The sequence below is a fragment of the Panthera uncia genome, chromosome D4, assembly GCF_023721935.1.
Source record: "Panthera uncia isolate 11264 chromosome D4, Puncia_PCG_1.0, whole genome shotgun sequence".
Classification (NCBI taxonomy): domain Eukaryota; kingdom Metazoa; phylum Chordata; class Mammalia; order Carnivora; family Felidae; genus Panthera; species Panthera uncia.
Window position 1 is genome coordinate 79,371,559 of NC_064807.1, and position 16,149 is coordinate 79,387,707.

The following is a 16,149-nucleotide window of genomic DNA, read 5'->3' on the forward strand; positions in this document are numbered from 1 at the left end:
GCTCGTTATTCCAGTGCTTGTGAACAGGAATGAAAGGTGTTAAAGACTATTAGGCCATAAGAGAAGTATATTCAGGTAACAGCCTGGACCAGCAAGAATTGGCATCCACTGGAGGAAGGTGAGGAACCATCACTTGGCCTAGATATGTGTGTGTATGTGAGGACTAGAGACAGAAAGAGAAAATGGGTGTTTACATTGCTTGTGTTTTTAGAGGCTAAGTGACTTTCACACTGACCTCTATGATGCTGCTAGCCACATGTGGTCATAAAGTTAAATTTAATTAAAATTAACTGAAATTACAATTTTAGTTCCTCAGTTTCAGTAGCTCTATTTCAAGTCTTCAGTCACATGGGGCTAGTGCTGCTATAGTGGACAATGTAGATACAGAGCATTTCTACCATGGTAGAAAGTCCTAATGTATAGTGCTAATAGTAGACCGTGGAGGGCTGGAAATCTTTTGCTAATGTGTGCATGTGTGCTTGTGTGTGTTTGTGTGTGTGCGTGTGTGTGCGTGTGTGGTTTGTGAGTTCCCTGGATGACTGGATGTGGTGTTTGTATGATTTTTTAAAAAATATAATTTACTGTCAAATTGGCTTACATGTAACACCCAGTGCTCATCCCAACAAGTGCCGTCTTCAATGGCCATCACCCATTTTCCCCTCTCCCCACCACCCCCCCCATCTACCCTCAGTTTGTTTTCTGTATTTAAGAGTCTCTTGTGGTTTGCCTCCCTCCCTCTCAGTTTGTAACTATTTCTTCTCCTTCCCTTCCCCCATGGTCTTCTGTTAAGTTTCTCAAGATCCACATATGAGTTAAAACATATGCTATTTGTCCTTCTCTGAGTGACTTCTTTCACTCAGCATAATACCAACCCTCTTGCACTGTTGGTGGGAATGCAAACTGGTGCAGCCGTTCTGGAAAACAGTGTGGCGGTTCCTCAAAAAATAGAACTACCTTACGACTCAGCAATAGCATTACTAGGAATTTACCCAAAGGATACAGGAGTGCTGATGCATAAGGGCACATGTACCACAATGTTTATAGCAGTGTTTTCAACAATAGCCAAATTATGGAAAGAGCCTAAATGTCCATCAAATGATGAATGGATAAAGAAAATGTGCTTTATATGTACAATGGAATACTACTGGGCAATGAGAATGAAATCCTGCCATTTGCAGCAACGTGGATGGACTTGGAAGGTATTATGCTGAGTGCATGATTTTTTTTAAACAGCTTTATTGAGGTGTAACTGATACAAAAATCTGTATAAAGTTAATGTATACAATTTAATGAGTTTGGACCTATGCATATACATTTGAAGCTATCACCACAATCAAGGCAATAGACATATCCATCACATCCCAAAATTTCCTTGTGCCCCCTCTTTTTTTGAGGTTAAAATAGCTTAAAATGAGATCTACTCTTTTCATGAATTTTGAAGTGCACAATAAAGTACTGTGGACTGCAGGCACTATGCTGTATAGCAGGCCTCTAGAACTAATTCATCTTTAATAACGAAAACTTTATATCAATAACAGCTCTACCTTTCTCCCCCTCCCCTTGGTAACTACTGTTTATTCCCTGTTTCTACGAGTTTGACCCTTTTAGATACCTCATAAAAGTGAAATCATGCAATATTTGTCCTTCTGTAACTGGCTTATTTCATTTAGCATAATGTCCTCCAGGCTCATCCATGTTGTCACAGATAGAAGGATTTCCTTCGTATTTAAGGCAGAATAATATTCCATTGTATGTTTATACCACATTTTCTCTACCCATTCTTCTCATTTGGGTTGTTTCTATAACTTAATTATTGTGAATAGGACTGCAGAAAACATGGAAGTGCAGATATATCTTTGAGATCCTGATTTCAGTCCTTTCTGGTATATGCCCAGAAGTGAGATAGCAAGATCATGTGGCAATTCTATTTTTAATGTTTTAGGGAAACTCCATTCTGTTTTCCATAGCAGCTGAGCATTTTACAGCCCCCAAACAACATAGAAGGGTTCCTTCTGCATGTTTTTTAAAGTTGTGTGTGACAAAATGTTTCATCTTAAGGAGGAATGTAAGTTAGTATGAATCCATGCAAACTTCTACACTTTTGAACTAGAGATGAGTATAGGTCAGAGAGAGCCAAAGCATAGGACCTTGGGTTTGTTTCTGTGTTACTCTGTGTGTCTGTTTTTGTGTCTAACACACTCACATATGTGCGGGACATAGCAATATGTGTATGCACTCGACTTAGGGAAACAGCCCCAGAGTCTTGTCTCAGCCCTCTTGTCTTGTCTCCTCTTGTCTCAGCCCTAGACATAAACAGGAAGCTCTAAGCAAAGTCCTCTTTATGCTAAGTTGGTGGCAATTTGTCCATGTGGTTTGAAGACTACTGAACTTCTCCAGGGCCCCCAATTTTTTTCATTGACCTTCAGTAATTTCCAAATTTCCACTTTGGGGAACATGGTGTAGTTAATTCTGGAACCTTGTCTAGTTACTCAGATGACTATGAATTCTGATATAACTCCTCAGTCCAATACCATCTGTAATATCTTGATTCTCTGGCCACACCATTGGGCAAACTCTCATGTCACTCACATTGCATGTGTGCTTAGAACTTAGCCATTTTGGGGGCACCTGGGTGGCTCAGTTGGTTAAGCATCCAACTTTGGCTCAGGTCATGATCATCGAGCTATGCATTGGGCTCTCTACTGTCAGCACAGAGCCTACTTCATATCCTCTGTCCTCCTCTCTCTTTACCCCTCCCTGCTTGTTCTCTCTCTCTCAAAATAAATGAATAAACTTAAAAAGAAAAGAACTCAGCCATTTTGAAGTATTGGAGATAAAAGGGGAGAGAGATGATGGCAGACATGAAGAAGTTATTTATTGGAAAATTTATTTAAAATGCGGTTAGTCAATTGCTGCGGATGAAGTAATCTTCAGGGGCCATGGTCTGGGCCTTCACTGTTTCCCTGAATGTGTGAGAGAGACCACAGAAGTAAACACATTTTCAGTAAGCTATTTGATTTTGCTTGATGGCCTATTCATACCTCCGTTATCTTTAATTCCTGACCTGTGGTCTTGGTCACTCATCCTGCCAAAACAGTGAGTTTATTTATTTTTTTGGTCACCCTTCATTCATTCATTCATTCATTCATTCATTCATAAAAGATTTTATTTTTAAGTAATCTCTACACCTAACGTGGGGTTTGAACTCACGACCTCGAGATCAAGAGTCTCATGCTCTCTACCAACTGAGCCAGCAAGACACCCCTGACTATTATCTTTAGTCAATAATTTATTAACTCTTGCTGATATATTTTCCAACTTAAAGGTTTTTTTTTTATTTTGGTGAAATATGCATAACATAAAATTTACCATGTAAGTAATTTTTTAAGTGTGCAGTTCTGTGGCATTATGTACGTTTACAACATCACCACCATCTACTTCCAGAACTTTTTTATCTTCTCAAACTGAAACTGTATACACTGAACAATAATTTCTCATTTCTCTTCTCCCTAACTGCTGACCACCACCATTCTACTTTTTGTCTCTATGAATTTGACCATTCTAGGATCTCATGTAAGTGGAATCATACAGTATTTATACTTTGGTGACTGACTTATTTTAGTCAGCATAATGTCAAGGTTCATCCAGGTTGTAGCAGGAGTCAGGATTTCCTTCCTTCCATTCCATTGTATGTATATACCACATTGTGTTTATCCATTCATTTGTCAATGGACACAGGTTGTTTCCATCTTTTGCTGTCATGAATAATGCTGTTTTGAGAAAGAATGAAATCATGCCATTTGCAGCAATGTGGATGAAACTGGAAGGTATTATGCTGAGTGAAATAAGTCAGTCAGAGAAGGACAGATGTCATTTGTTTTCACTCATATATGGATCTTGAGAAACTTAACAGAAGGCCATGGGGGAAGGGAAGTGGAAAAAATAGTTACAAACAGAGAGGGAGGGAGGCCAAAAAAACCACAAGAAGCTCTTAAATACAGAGAACAAATTGAGGGTGGATGGGGGGATGGGGGAGAGGGGAAAATTGGTGATGGGCATTGAGGAGGGCACTTATTGGGACGAGCACTGGGTGTTGTATGTAAGCCAATTTGAGAATAAATTATATTCATAAAAAATGAATACTGCTGCTTTGAACATGGGTGTACAAATATTTAAGAACCTTATTTCAATTGTTTTGGATATATACCCAGAAGTGGAACTTCTGGATTTATGATAATTCTGTGCTTAATTTTTTTAGGAACTGCCATAGTGTTTTTCATAATAACTGCACCATTTTACGTGTACCAGCAATACACAAGTGTTCCAATTTCTCCACATCCTCATCAACACTAATTTCCTTCCTTCCTTGCTTCCTTCCTTCCTTCCTCCCTCCCTCCATTTTTTTTTCTTTTCTCTTCTTTTCTTTTCTTTTCTTTTCTTTTCTTTTCTTTTCTTTTCTTTCCCTTCCCTTCCCTTCCCTTCCCTTCCCTTCCCTTCCCTTTCTTTGTGATGATAGTCATTATAATGGTGTGAAGTGAGTTTGTGTATTGAGGGCTTATTTTGTACATGGTATGTTTCTTTAATCTTCTCAATGCTTAAGTGGCAAGCATGTGTATGTGTGTATGTGACAGACAGAGAGACAAAGATAGAGACAGAGACAGAGAGATAGAGAGGGCAAGCAACAATCAGGATAAGCAAGAACCAGATGCAAGCTCATAAGCAGTCTGGCTGCAGAGCTATGCTCTTCATCAGTGCTGTGAGGCTGCTTACTCAAATGTGGGCTCCCCAGAGGAAGGGATTTTTTCATTACTTTCTTCCTAGTGCCTATCACAGTGTCTCCACATGTGTAAAAAACAAAATCAAAAAAGAATGAGTTGTTCCTGATTTTGACTGAAGAGTTTGGTGTCACGTACTTTCTCCAAGTGACTGTCAAGGTTCACACAAATCTCATTGCATCCCTCTCATGAGACTGGACGAGGCATCCATATGTGAATTGCAAGGCAATATTTGCCTGAATGCTGACAGTCACTTGGAGAAAATATGTGACTATACAGTAATTACTATGCATAGTATTTCTAAGTACTGTCATTTCCCATTTCTCTTTATTCCTAGAGGAGAGAAAGCAGCATGAGGGGGGAGAACCAGAGCAGCGTGTCTGAGTTCCTCCTCCTGGGGCTTCCCATCTGGCCAGAGCAGCAGGCCGTGTTCTTCGCCCTGTTCCTGGGCATGTACCTGATCACGGTGCTGGGGAACCTGCTCATCATCCTGCTCATCAGGCTGGACTCCCGCCTCCACACCCCCATGTACTTCTTCCTCAGCCACTTGGCCTTCACTGATGTCTCTTTCTCTTCTGTCACTGTCCCAAAGATGCTGATGAACATGCAGACTGAGCACCTATCAATCTCTTATCCAGGATGTATTTCACAGATGTATTTTTATATACTTTTCGGTTGTGTTGATAATCTCCTTCTTGCAGTGATGGCATATGACAGGTATGTAGCCATCTGTCATCCTCTATACTACACCACCATCATGAAGGAGGATCTGTGTGTGCTGCTGGTGGCTGGCTCCTGGATTCTCTCCTGTGGCAGTGCCCTTTTACACACCCTCCTCCTGACCCAGGTGTCCTTCTGTGCTGACAACATCATCCCCCACTTTTTCTGTAGCCTCCCCATCCTACTCAGGCTGTCCTGTTCAAACACCTCTCTTAATGAGCTGGTCATATATACTGCAGGGGCTGCAGTTGTCATTTTCCCGTTGACTGGCATCCTGGTCTCTTATGGACGCATTGGGGCTTCTATCCTGAAGGTGCCCACTACCAAAGGTATCTGCAAAGCCTTGTCCACCTGTGGCTCCCACCTATCTGTAGTGTCTCTATTCTATGGAACAATTATAGCACTGTACTTTTCTCCCGCATCGAGCAACTCCAATGACAACGACATGATTGCCTCACTGATGTATACAGTGGTCACCCCCATGTTGAACCCCTTCATCTATAGCCTAAGGAACAGAGACATGAAATTGGCTCTGGAGATTCTTTTCAGAAACAACATTGTTTTCACCAAGTGAGAATCACCTAATTGTATTACTTTACCCACTGACCTTGTTAGAGATGACTTCTTGCAAAATTGTTTGTTGACTATCCATGTCTCTTGCATTTTCCCAACTACTCTTTAAATGGACAGTTACGTTATAGGACCTGACCCCTTTCACTTTGGTCATACCTAGCTTTTAATTATAACCCACAGTTTCTATTTGTTGAAGTAAATGAGATATAAACAAGCTCCTTATTTCTTGTTTCTTGTCTACAAATATTCAGTCAAGTTTCTAATTTTTAGTTTTAGAAAGTCCAGAATGCTTACCTTCTAAATGCAGTAGCTAGATAATAAAGTGATTTTGATGGTTTGTTAAAACTTAAATGAACTTTAATTTGATTGTGCCTGTGACAAGAAGTTAATAGGGGAGCACAGAGGAGTCAATTCAATTACCAAATTTCTCCATGCTAGAAAGATTATGATTTTCTGCTCTAAGTTGGATTTTTGTGGTGAGAACAACCTCTATCTGCCTGATTAATTTTAATCTGGGAAAATAAGTGTTGTCTTATTCCCAAACAGAGAGCTTCTACTTCTGAGAAGGAAAAGATAAATGTGTGAATTCATAACTCATGCACACAAAAATATTTACCATGACTACTATATGCTAGGCAATTTTCCAAGCTCTGGCTGTGCAAGTTAAAAAACAGAAAGACCTGCAAATCGATTGCCATGCAGAATTTACATTCCAGCATTCCTGACCCCACTCATCATGCTCCTTTTTTTTCCATAGCAGTTTTCAACCTTCTAACACACCATGAGCTTTACTTATTTCCTTTACTGTCGTTGTTTCTTTACTAGAATGTAAGCTCTGTGGGAGATGAGTTTTTGTGTCTGAATTAAATGCATAAATTTTAAGTTTTGTTTGTAGGTAAAAACTGCTGTAGGTAAAGGAAGCATTAAAGTGGGGAACAATATGATTTAACTTATAAGTGGAATCTAAAAATAAAAAAGAAATGAATAAACTAACAAAAACCAGAATCAGACCTATAAACACAGAGAACAAACTGATGGTCGCTAGAGGGAAGGGGGGTCAGTAGTGGGCAAAATGGGTGAAGGGGAGTGGGAGAAACAGCCCTCCAGATATGGAATGAATAAGTCATGGGAATAAAAGGCAGAGCATAAGGAATATAGTCAATGGCATTGTAATAACAATGTATCAGGACAGATGGTAGCTGTATTTATAGTAACCATAACATAATGTGTAAACTTGTTGAATCATTATGTCGTACAACTGAAATTAGTGTAATATTGTATTCAACTATACTCATAAAAAAAAAGGAGGGGGAAATGAGAGTTCTGGTGGGGGGTGGTGCTTTATAATTTAATGGTCACTGGAAAGGTAACATTTAAACTAAGACATTAGTGAGGACAGGTAAGTGAGCCATGGGGATTTCTGAGGAAAAAGCATCCCAAGCAACTAGAAATACCCTGGGGTAAGATGGTATCAGGCCTATTCCAGGAACATTAAATGGGCCTCTGTAGCTATACAGGGATGAGTGGGGGGTGGGTGGTAGACGATATGTTAAAGATATCAAGGAACCACATTTGTAAGGCACCTCAGGTCATAGTAAGCGTATTAGTCAAAATTCCCCAGAAAAATAGAACCAAGAGGGTTTGTGTACATTTGTGGGAGAGAGGTGCATGGGGGGAGATTTTAAGGAATTAGCTCATGTGATTATGGAGGCTGGTAAGTCCCAAATCAGCAGGGTGACAGGCTGGAAATCCAGAGAAATGTTTCAGTTTGAACCCAAAGGCAGTTTTCTGGCAAAATTGCTTCTTCTTTGGGGGAAGGCAGTCTTATGCCCTACAGATTGGATAAGGCCCATCTGCAGTATGGAGGGCAATCTACTCAAAACCTGCTGATAAAAATTAAATGATTGAGAGGGAGGCAAACCAAAAGAGACTCTTAAAAATTCAGAGAACAATTGATGGTTGGGGGGGGGGGGGATGGGCTAAATGGGTGACCGAAGGCATTAATGCCATGTAAATGGCATTAACGAGGGCAATTGTTGGGATAAACACTGGGTGTTATATGTAATTAATGAATCACTAAATCCTACTCCAGAAACCAGTACTACACTATATGTTAACTAACTTGAATTTAAATGTTAAAAAATGTTCATCTCACTTAAAAATGCCCTCATAGAAACATCTAGAATAGTGTTTGTCTAAATACCTGGTTACTGTAGCCTAGCCAAGCTGACACATAAAATTAAGCATCATAGTAGAGTTTCATCTTTAGTGTGATTAAGCATCATAGTAGAGTTTCATCTTTAGTGTGAGTGATTTGGGAATCCACTGGATGCTATTCAATAGAGGAATGGCAAGATCCTTTTGACATAGGTATACATCTATGAAACTATCAAAGATAAACCATCAAGATAATGAAGTTTCCTCAGGCTTACCCTCCTGCCCCTCTTTGTTTCTCCCATCTGTCCCCAGGGGAACTACTGATCTTTTTTTTTTTCCACATTGATTAGTTCCCATCTTCAAGAAGTTTATCTAAATGGAATCAGCCAGTATGTATTTTTTTTTTTTTTTTGCTGCTGTCCTCTTTCACTCAGCATAAGCATTTTGAGATTCACCCATGTACAAATTTTTATCAATAGTTCATTCTTTTTATTGCTAAGTAGTATTCCATTATAAGGATATCCCACAACCCTTCTGTCCATTTACCTGTTGAAGGATGTTTGGACTGGTTCCAGTTTTTGGCTATTAAATAAAACTGTTATGAACATTCTTGTATAAGTCTTTGTACGGACATCTACATTTTTTTTTCCTTTGGGCAAATACCTAGCAATATGCTAGCTATATATTTAACTTTTAAAGAACTTGTAAACTGTTTTTCAAAGGGTAGCACCATTTTACACTGCCACCAGCCGTGTATGAGAGTTACAGTTCCTTCATATCTTCAACGACACTGGATAGCAGCAGTCCTTCTAATTTTAGACATTCTAATAGGCATGTAGTGGTATCTCATTGCAGTTTAATTTGTATTTTCCTTATTAATTGTAATAGGTCAACTTATAAGATATCAGAAAGCTTATTGTATATAAGTTCGGCTTAAACTCACCTTTCATGAATAGTTGAGATAAAAGGCTTATGTAGTTCCCTATTAGGGTTATCAGTAATTACTAACCGCCTTATCTCACTTCTGTGACCTTGCCCGCTTACTAAATAGATAACTTAGGATGCAAAACGCTCCCCCACCCCCTCTACCAAGATCTGGCCTAGGCAAGACCAACATGTAAAAAGTCACGTACTCAAAGCCCTACAGCATCTCAGTTGTCTAACTATGATTGGTCATTTTAAACCCTCTTAGGACAAAGACCTTTAAAATTTATAGGTTCCCGCCAAAACTAACGTCTGTGTGTCACAATATAATTGGCTACCATGAAATGCTGTAAATTGTAATTGGTTAACCAAATAATGATGTATTCTGACTTGCTAAAATCCATATAAGCCCGCTGCTGCCTTTGTTCAGGGCCATTCTGCTGCAGCAGCAGCTGCAGTTTGGGCCATAGTTTTCCCATTTTTAAAGTTAAAAAAAAAATAGTTACAAACAGAGAGGGCAGGAGGCAAACCATAAGAGACTCTTAAATACAGAGAACTGAGGGTTGATGGGAGGCAAACCATAAGAGACTCCTAAATGCAGAGAACAAATTGAGGGTTGATGGGAGGGTGGGGGAAAGGAGAAAATGGGTGATGGGCCTTGAGGGGGGCACTTGCTGGGATGAGCATTGGGTGTTGTATGTAAGTGATGAACCATGGGAATCTACCCCAAAAACCAAGAGCACACTTTACACACTGTATGTTAGCCAATTTGACAATAACATATTTTAAAAAATAAAAATAAATTCCAGTTTAATTCTAATATTAGTTTCAGGTGTACAATATAGTGATTCAAAACTTCTATACAACACCTGGTGTTCATCACAGCAAGTGCACTCATTAATTTCCATCCCATATTTAACCCATCTCCCCACTCACCTCTCCTCTTGTAACCATCAGATTGTTTTTTATAATTAAAAATCTGTTTCTTGCTTTGACTCGCTCTCATTTTTTCCTTTGCTTTTTTGTTTTGTTTCTTAAATTCTACATATGAGTGAAATCATATGGTATTTGTCTTTCTCTGTCTGACTTATTTCATTTAGCATTATACTCTCTAGCTCCATCCATGTCACTGCAAATGGCAAGATTTCATTCTTTTTTATGGCTCAATAATATTCCATTGATAGAGCAATCTGGCTGTAGATCCATACCTTAAGTCTGTATTCTGTCAGGCATGCTCTGGAGGGTCAATATCCTGGGGGAAGATGCCCTGTGTGTCCTATTTACTCTTGTATCTCCAATTAGTAGCACAATGCTAGGAACATGGTAGGTTAAAAATAAATAAGAATAATTTTGCTCTGGTTTTCACTGAAAGGAATCATGTTGGGCATTGAGGGTGTCTCATGCTTTGGCAACACTAGGGAATGATAGAAATTCATGCATTTATTATTTTTTTTCAGGAGAAAATAAGAAATGATAATGGTGGCCATTGTCAACTTCCAAAGTCTCTGACATTTCCCTATCCCCTTACTCCCAGTAGACAGAAAAGCAGCATGTAGAGGGAGAACAAGAGCAGCATGTTTTTCCTCCTGGGCTCCCCAATAAGGCTGGAGCAACAGGATGTGTTCTTCACCCTGTTCCTGGGCTTGTGCCTGACCATAGGGCTGGGGATCCTGCTTCTCATCCTGCTCGTCAGCCTGGACTCTCACCTTTACATTCTCATGTACTTCTTCCTCAGCCACTTGGCCCTCACGGATGTCTCCTTTTCATCTGACACCATCCCTGAAATGTTGATAAATATGCATACTTGAGATCAACCCATCCCTTATTCAGGGTGTGTAACACAGATGTATTTGTTTTCATATTTTTTTGGTTGTATTGGGAATCTCCCCGGAGTGATGGCATATGACAGGTATGTGGCCATCTGCCATCTATACTACACCATCATCATATGAGAAAACCTGTATGTCTCATTAGTGATTGTGTCCTGGTTACTCTCATGTAGCAGTGCATTATCCCACAATCTCACTATCCCTCATTTCTTTCATGATCTTGCTGCTCTGCTCAAGTTGTCCTGCTCTGACACCTCCATCAATGGGTTGGTTATCTTCTCTTCCCAGTGGGGGGTTGCTGGAAATCATCATATCACTGACTGGCATCCTGGTCTGTTATGTCTGCATTGGAGTCTTCATCCTAAGGGTTCCCTCAGGTTTACCAAGGGGATCTGTAAAGCCTTGTCCACTTGTGGCTCCCACCTCTCTGGGGCATTTGTATTTTGCAGGACAATTACGGCTCTGTGCATGTTTCCTATGATCAAACAACTCCATTGAGAAAGACATAATTGCTTCAGTGATGTACACTGTGGTCACCCCAATGCTGAACCCCTTCATCTACAGCCTGAGGAACAGGGACATGAAAGGGACTCTGGGGGGACTTTTTAAGAGGGAGATCTTCTTCTCCAAGTGACAATCACCTTACCTCAGTTCTTAGTTCACCAAATGGCACTGTCAGAGATTCTTCCTTGGAATACTGTGCAGAGGACCACCCTTGTTGCTGGCACCCTCTCCACTTCCCTGTTTCCAGGTTATGGGCTTTTACGGTTCTTCCTGTTTGTTCTCCCCAAACCAAACGAGTTAATTTAACCTCCAGGCCAGACACATCAAGTGATAGTTGCTGTAACCATCTGCATTCTGTGAACCAAACTTCTGTTTACTTTATTTTATACCTCTTTAGGTTTTCTTAAGCCCAGGCATTTGACACATACAGAAACACCCTTATCTCAATTGTCTTCAAAGCACCAAACTTTTTTAAATCAGGAGAGGGAATCTTCCTTAACAATTGCCTCTTATTCATGAATAGACCAAAAAAAAAAAAAAAATCCTTGCTTTCCTCTTTAAGGAAAAAGGCATTTGATTGCAAATTTATTTGCTGTTTGGATCTGTTAGGCATTTTTATTAGCTGTATCTTCTCATTCTTTACAATTCTGATGCCTATGTTGAAGAATTTTGGAGATGTCAAATGTGATGTAGTTTGGAAATATCAAGACTTTATGTGGACCTCATATGAAAATGTACCAACATTTGTGAACCTTAATGGTGTAGATAATTAGAACACTTTTAAAATGGCTGTATAAAATTAATGATAATCCATATTTTAGCAATCTGCTTGTTAGTTTCACTTTCAATTCTTAAAATATTTTTTTCTAGAGTTATAAAATTTAAATTTAACTCCATGTATTAAGATAAGGACATTCAGAATGCTGGCTTACCAATTGGAGTAGCTGACTAACTAAACGCTTCATATGTTTTCCCCAAATCTAAATACAATATAAAACTTTTGGCAGGTGATTCTAATGTGCAGTGGAGGTTGAGAACACTTGGATTAAGTGAGTTGGAGCAAGCATGTAACTGAATCAAGAAGTCCACTGGAATAAACTGGGAGTTTAAGGCATAGTGGCTTTTCATTGAATTATGACAGTGTCTCATTGGCTGGGCTGTTGCTAGGGTAGGAGAGCAACTTTCTTCTCCTGGTGGGCCTAGTAAAATGGTGTATCTACTTGCAAGACTTGCAAGGAGCTCTCTCTTCCTATTGGGGTCTGCAATTGATGACCAGGGGTAGGACGTGACAGCTCCTCCTTCTAGCCTCTAGATTTCATTTTAAATGAAATTTCCTTTCACCAATTTTCACTGAACCAACTCTGCTAACACCTAGATTTTGGCTTTTTAGCGTCTACAAATGTGAGAATAAATTTCTGTTGTTTTTTTAAAAAAGATGCATATCCTGAAAATAAACATCTACACCAAATTCTGGGAATGTTATAGGTAAGTGATATGGTATAACACAGGAGGAAAATCCTGCCAACATTTCCAACACAATGAAAGAACCTCTTGTCCTTGGAGGCAATGTAGATAATGAAACATTGACCAAATATAAAGAATCATCCCTTCATAACACATTGGAATAGAGCAGATGTCACTCTGATCTCCCATCCTTTAGATTGTGACTGGGTGGAAAAACCTCATTCTTCCAAAGGAATATGCTCTGAAAAATGAAGATAGAGAAAAATAGTCTTTCCATGTTAAATTTTGCTGTGAAATATGTTTGTGTGGAAAGTCTTCCCTGCTGTGAAGATTGTTCAATTAAGATAATGAAAGAAAGGTCTCAATGGAAATACTTCTTTTGTCCAAGGGGACTCCTGCTTATTTCTTATTTCTTTGCTTTCACTTACAGTTTTATTGGGATGTAATTGACATACAGTTTTTAAATGTTCAACTTAATGTATTATGATGTATATACATGAAGCCATCACCACAATCAAGACCACAAACATCTCCATCACTCTCAAAAGACACCCTCATATGCTTTTCTAAGCCTGCCCTCCTTCTCCATTTTTCAATGTTTTATTTTTTTTTTTTTTGAGAAGGGGGGGCAGAGAGAGAGGGAGACACAGAATCTGAAGCAGACTCCAGGCTCTGAGCTGTCATCACAGAGTCTGACATGGGGCTGGAACCCACAAACTGTGAGATCATGACCTGAGCCAAAGTTGGACACTTAACTGACTGAGCCACCCAGGCACCTTTCCTTATTCTTAATAATAGTAGTGGGTACCTTTTCTCTTTTTTTCCCCTTGATCCATCTGGCTTATCAATTTTATCATTTTTCTCAAATAACCAACTTTTGGTTTTACTGCTATTACATATTATTTTTCTGTGTTTCATTTCACTATTTTCTGCTTTTCTCTTTATTTCTTCTTACTTTATTTTCTATATTTCCCTACTTTGAGTTTAATTTGCTCTTCTCTTTCTAGTTTCTTAAGGTGAAATTTTAGGTGACAGATGTGAGACCTTTATTCTTTTCTAATATAGGCATTTAGTGCTATCGATTTCCCTCTAAGCATTCCTATTTGTTTATCTTACAAATTTTGATATGTTCTGTTCTCATTTTGAAAGTATTAACTGAAAGTGTTTTCTAAAAATCCTTTAATTTTTCTTGACCTATGACTTATCTCTCTCTCTCTCTCTACTTTTATTTATACTTTTTCAAGTTTTTATTTAAATTCCTACTAAACATACAGTGTAATATTAGTTTCAGGTGTAGAATTTAGTGATTCAGCACTTACATACAACACCTGGTGCTCTTTGCAACAAGTGCACTCCTTAATACCCATCACCTGTTTAACCCATCCTCCTGCCCGCCTCCCCTCTGGTAACCATCAGTTTGTTCTCTCTAGTTAAGAGTCTATTTCCTGGTTTGCCTCCCTTCTCCCCCACCCCCCACCATGTACATTTGTTTTGCTTCTTAAATTGCACACAGGAGTGAAATCATATGGTACTTGTCTTTCTTTGACTGACTTATTTCACTTAGCATAATACTCTCTAGTTCCAACCATGTCATTGCAAATGGCAAGATTTCATTCTTTTTGATGGCTGAGTAATATTCCACTGTATCTATACACCACATCTTTACACATTCATCAGTCAATGGACATTTGGGCTGGTTCCATAATTTGGCTATGGTTGATAATGCTGCTATAAACATCAGGGTGCATACATCCCTTTGAATTAGTATTTTTGTATCCTTTGGGTAAATAACAGCAGTGTAATTTCTGGGGTCATAGGGTAGTTCTATTAACTTTTTGAGGAACTGCCACACTTTTGCAGAGTAGTTCTGCCAGTTTGCCTTCCCAACAATAGCATAAGAGGGTTCCTCTTTCTCCATATCCCTGCCAACACCTCTTGTTTCTTGTGTTGTTAATTTTAGCCATTCTGACAGGTGTGAGGTGATATCTCATTGTGGTTCTGATTTGTATTTTCTTGATGGTGAGAGATGTTGAGCATCTTTTCATGTGTCTGTTGGCCATCTTGATGTCTTCTTTGGAAAACTCTCTGTTCATGTCTTCTGCCCATTTCTTAACTAGAATATTTGATTTATGGGTGTTGAGTTTGATAAGTTCTTTATAGATTTTGGATACTAACCCCTTATTAGATAGGTCATTTCCAAATATCTTCTCCCATTCCATAGGTTGCCTTTTAGTTTTATTGACTGTTTCCTTCACTGTGCAGAAGATTTTTATTTTGTTGAAGTCCCAATAGTTTATTTTTGCTTTTGTTTCTCTTACCTCAGGAGACATGTCCAGTAAGAAGTTATTACAGCTGATGTCAACAATGTTACTGCCTTTGTTCTTCTCTAGGATTTTACCAGTTCCTGTCTCACATTTAGGTCTTTCATCAATTTTTAATTTATTTTTGTGTATGGTATAAGAAAGTGGTCTAGTTTCATTGTTTTGCATGTTGTTGTCTAGTTTTCCCGACACCATTTGTTGAAGAGACTATCTTTTCTTCATTGGATATTTTTTCCTGCTTTGTTGAAGAATAACTCACCTATAGCTGTGGGTTAATTTCTGGGTTTTCTATTCTGTTTTATTGATCAATGTGTCTATTTTTGTGCCAGTACCATACTGTCTTGATCACAACAGCTTTGTAATATAACTTGAACTCCAGAATTGTGATGGACCTATGGCTTTTTTAGAAGTGTGTTATTTAGTTTTTAAATATTTAGAGATGTTTTTTTCTGATGTCCTTTACTGATTCTTAAATTAATTCCATATTTGTCAGATAGCATACTTGGTATGATTTGAATCCTTTAAACTTCATGAAACTTGTTTAGTGGTCCTGCATATGGTCCATCTCGATAAATATTCCCTATGTACTTGAGAAGAATGTGTATTTTGCTATTGCTGAGTAGAATATTTTCTAAGGCCATTAGGACAATCTGGTTGATAGTGTTGTTCAAGTCAACTCATTCTTCTCTACTTGTGTACTGATTATTAAGAGAGGAGTGTTGAAATCTTCACTTAGATGTTTAGGAAAGATGGTGGCATAGGAGGACGCTGGGTTCACCTCATCCTGCTGATCCCTTAGATTCCACCCACATCTGCCTAAATAATCCAGAAAACCTCCAGAAGACTAGCAGAAAGGACTCTCTGGAGCCAAGCATAGACGAG

At 38.9% G+C, this 16,149-nt stretch overlaps 1 protein-coding gene, 1 non-coding gene and 1 pseudogene across 2 annotated transcripts in view; 2 read left to right on the forward strand and 1 right to left on the reverse strand.

Annotated features, from left to right (window-relative positions):
• LOC125921042 (olfactory receptor 1J4-like) overlaps positions 1–6,117 on the forward strand; it is a 14,395-nt gene extending 8,278 nt beyond the window's left edge. The window contains 1 exon segment of the mRNA XM_049628352.1: positions 5,127–6,117. Within this exon segment, the coding sequence (XP_049484309.1) occupies positions 5,127–6,069 (943 nt within the window). The 3' untranslated portion in view covers positions 6,070–6,117.
• TRNAK-CUU (transfer RNA lysine (anticodon CUU)) lies at positions 3,186–3,260 on the reverse strand. Its single transcript has one exon. It is a non-coding gene; the product is annotated as a tRNA-Lys (tRNA).
• A 4,579-nt stretch (positions 6,118–10,696) lies between the features above and the next one.
• On the forward strand, positions 10,697–11,612 carry LOC125922513 (olfactory receptor 1J2-like; annotated as a pseudogene).
• The last annotated feature ends 4,537 nt before the right edge of the window (positions 11,613–16,149 follow it).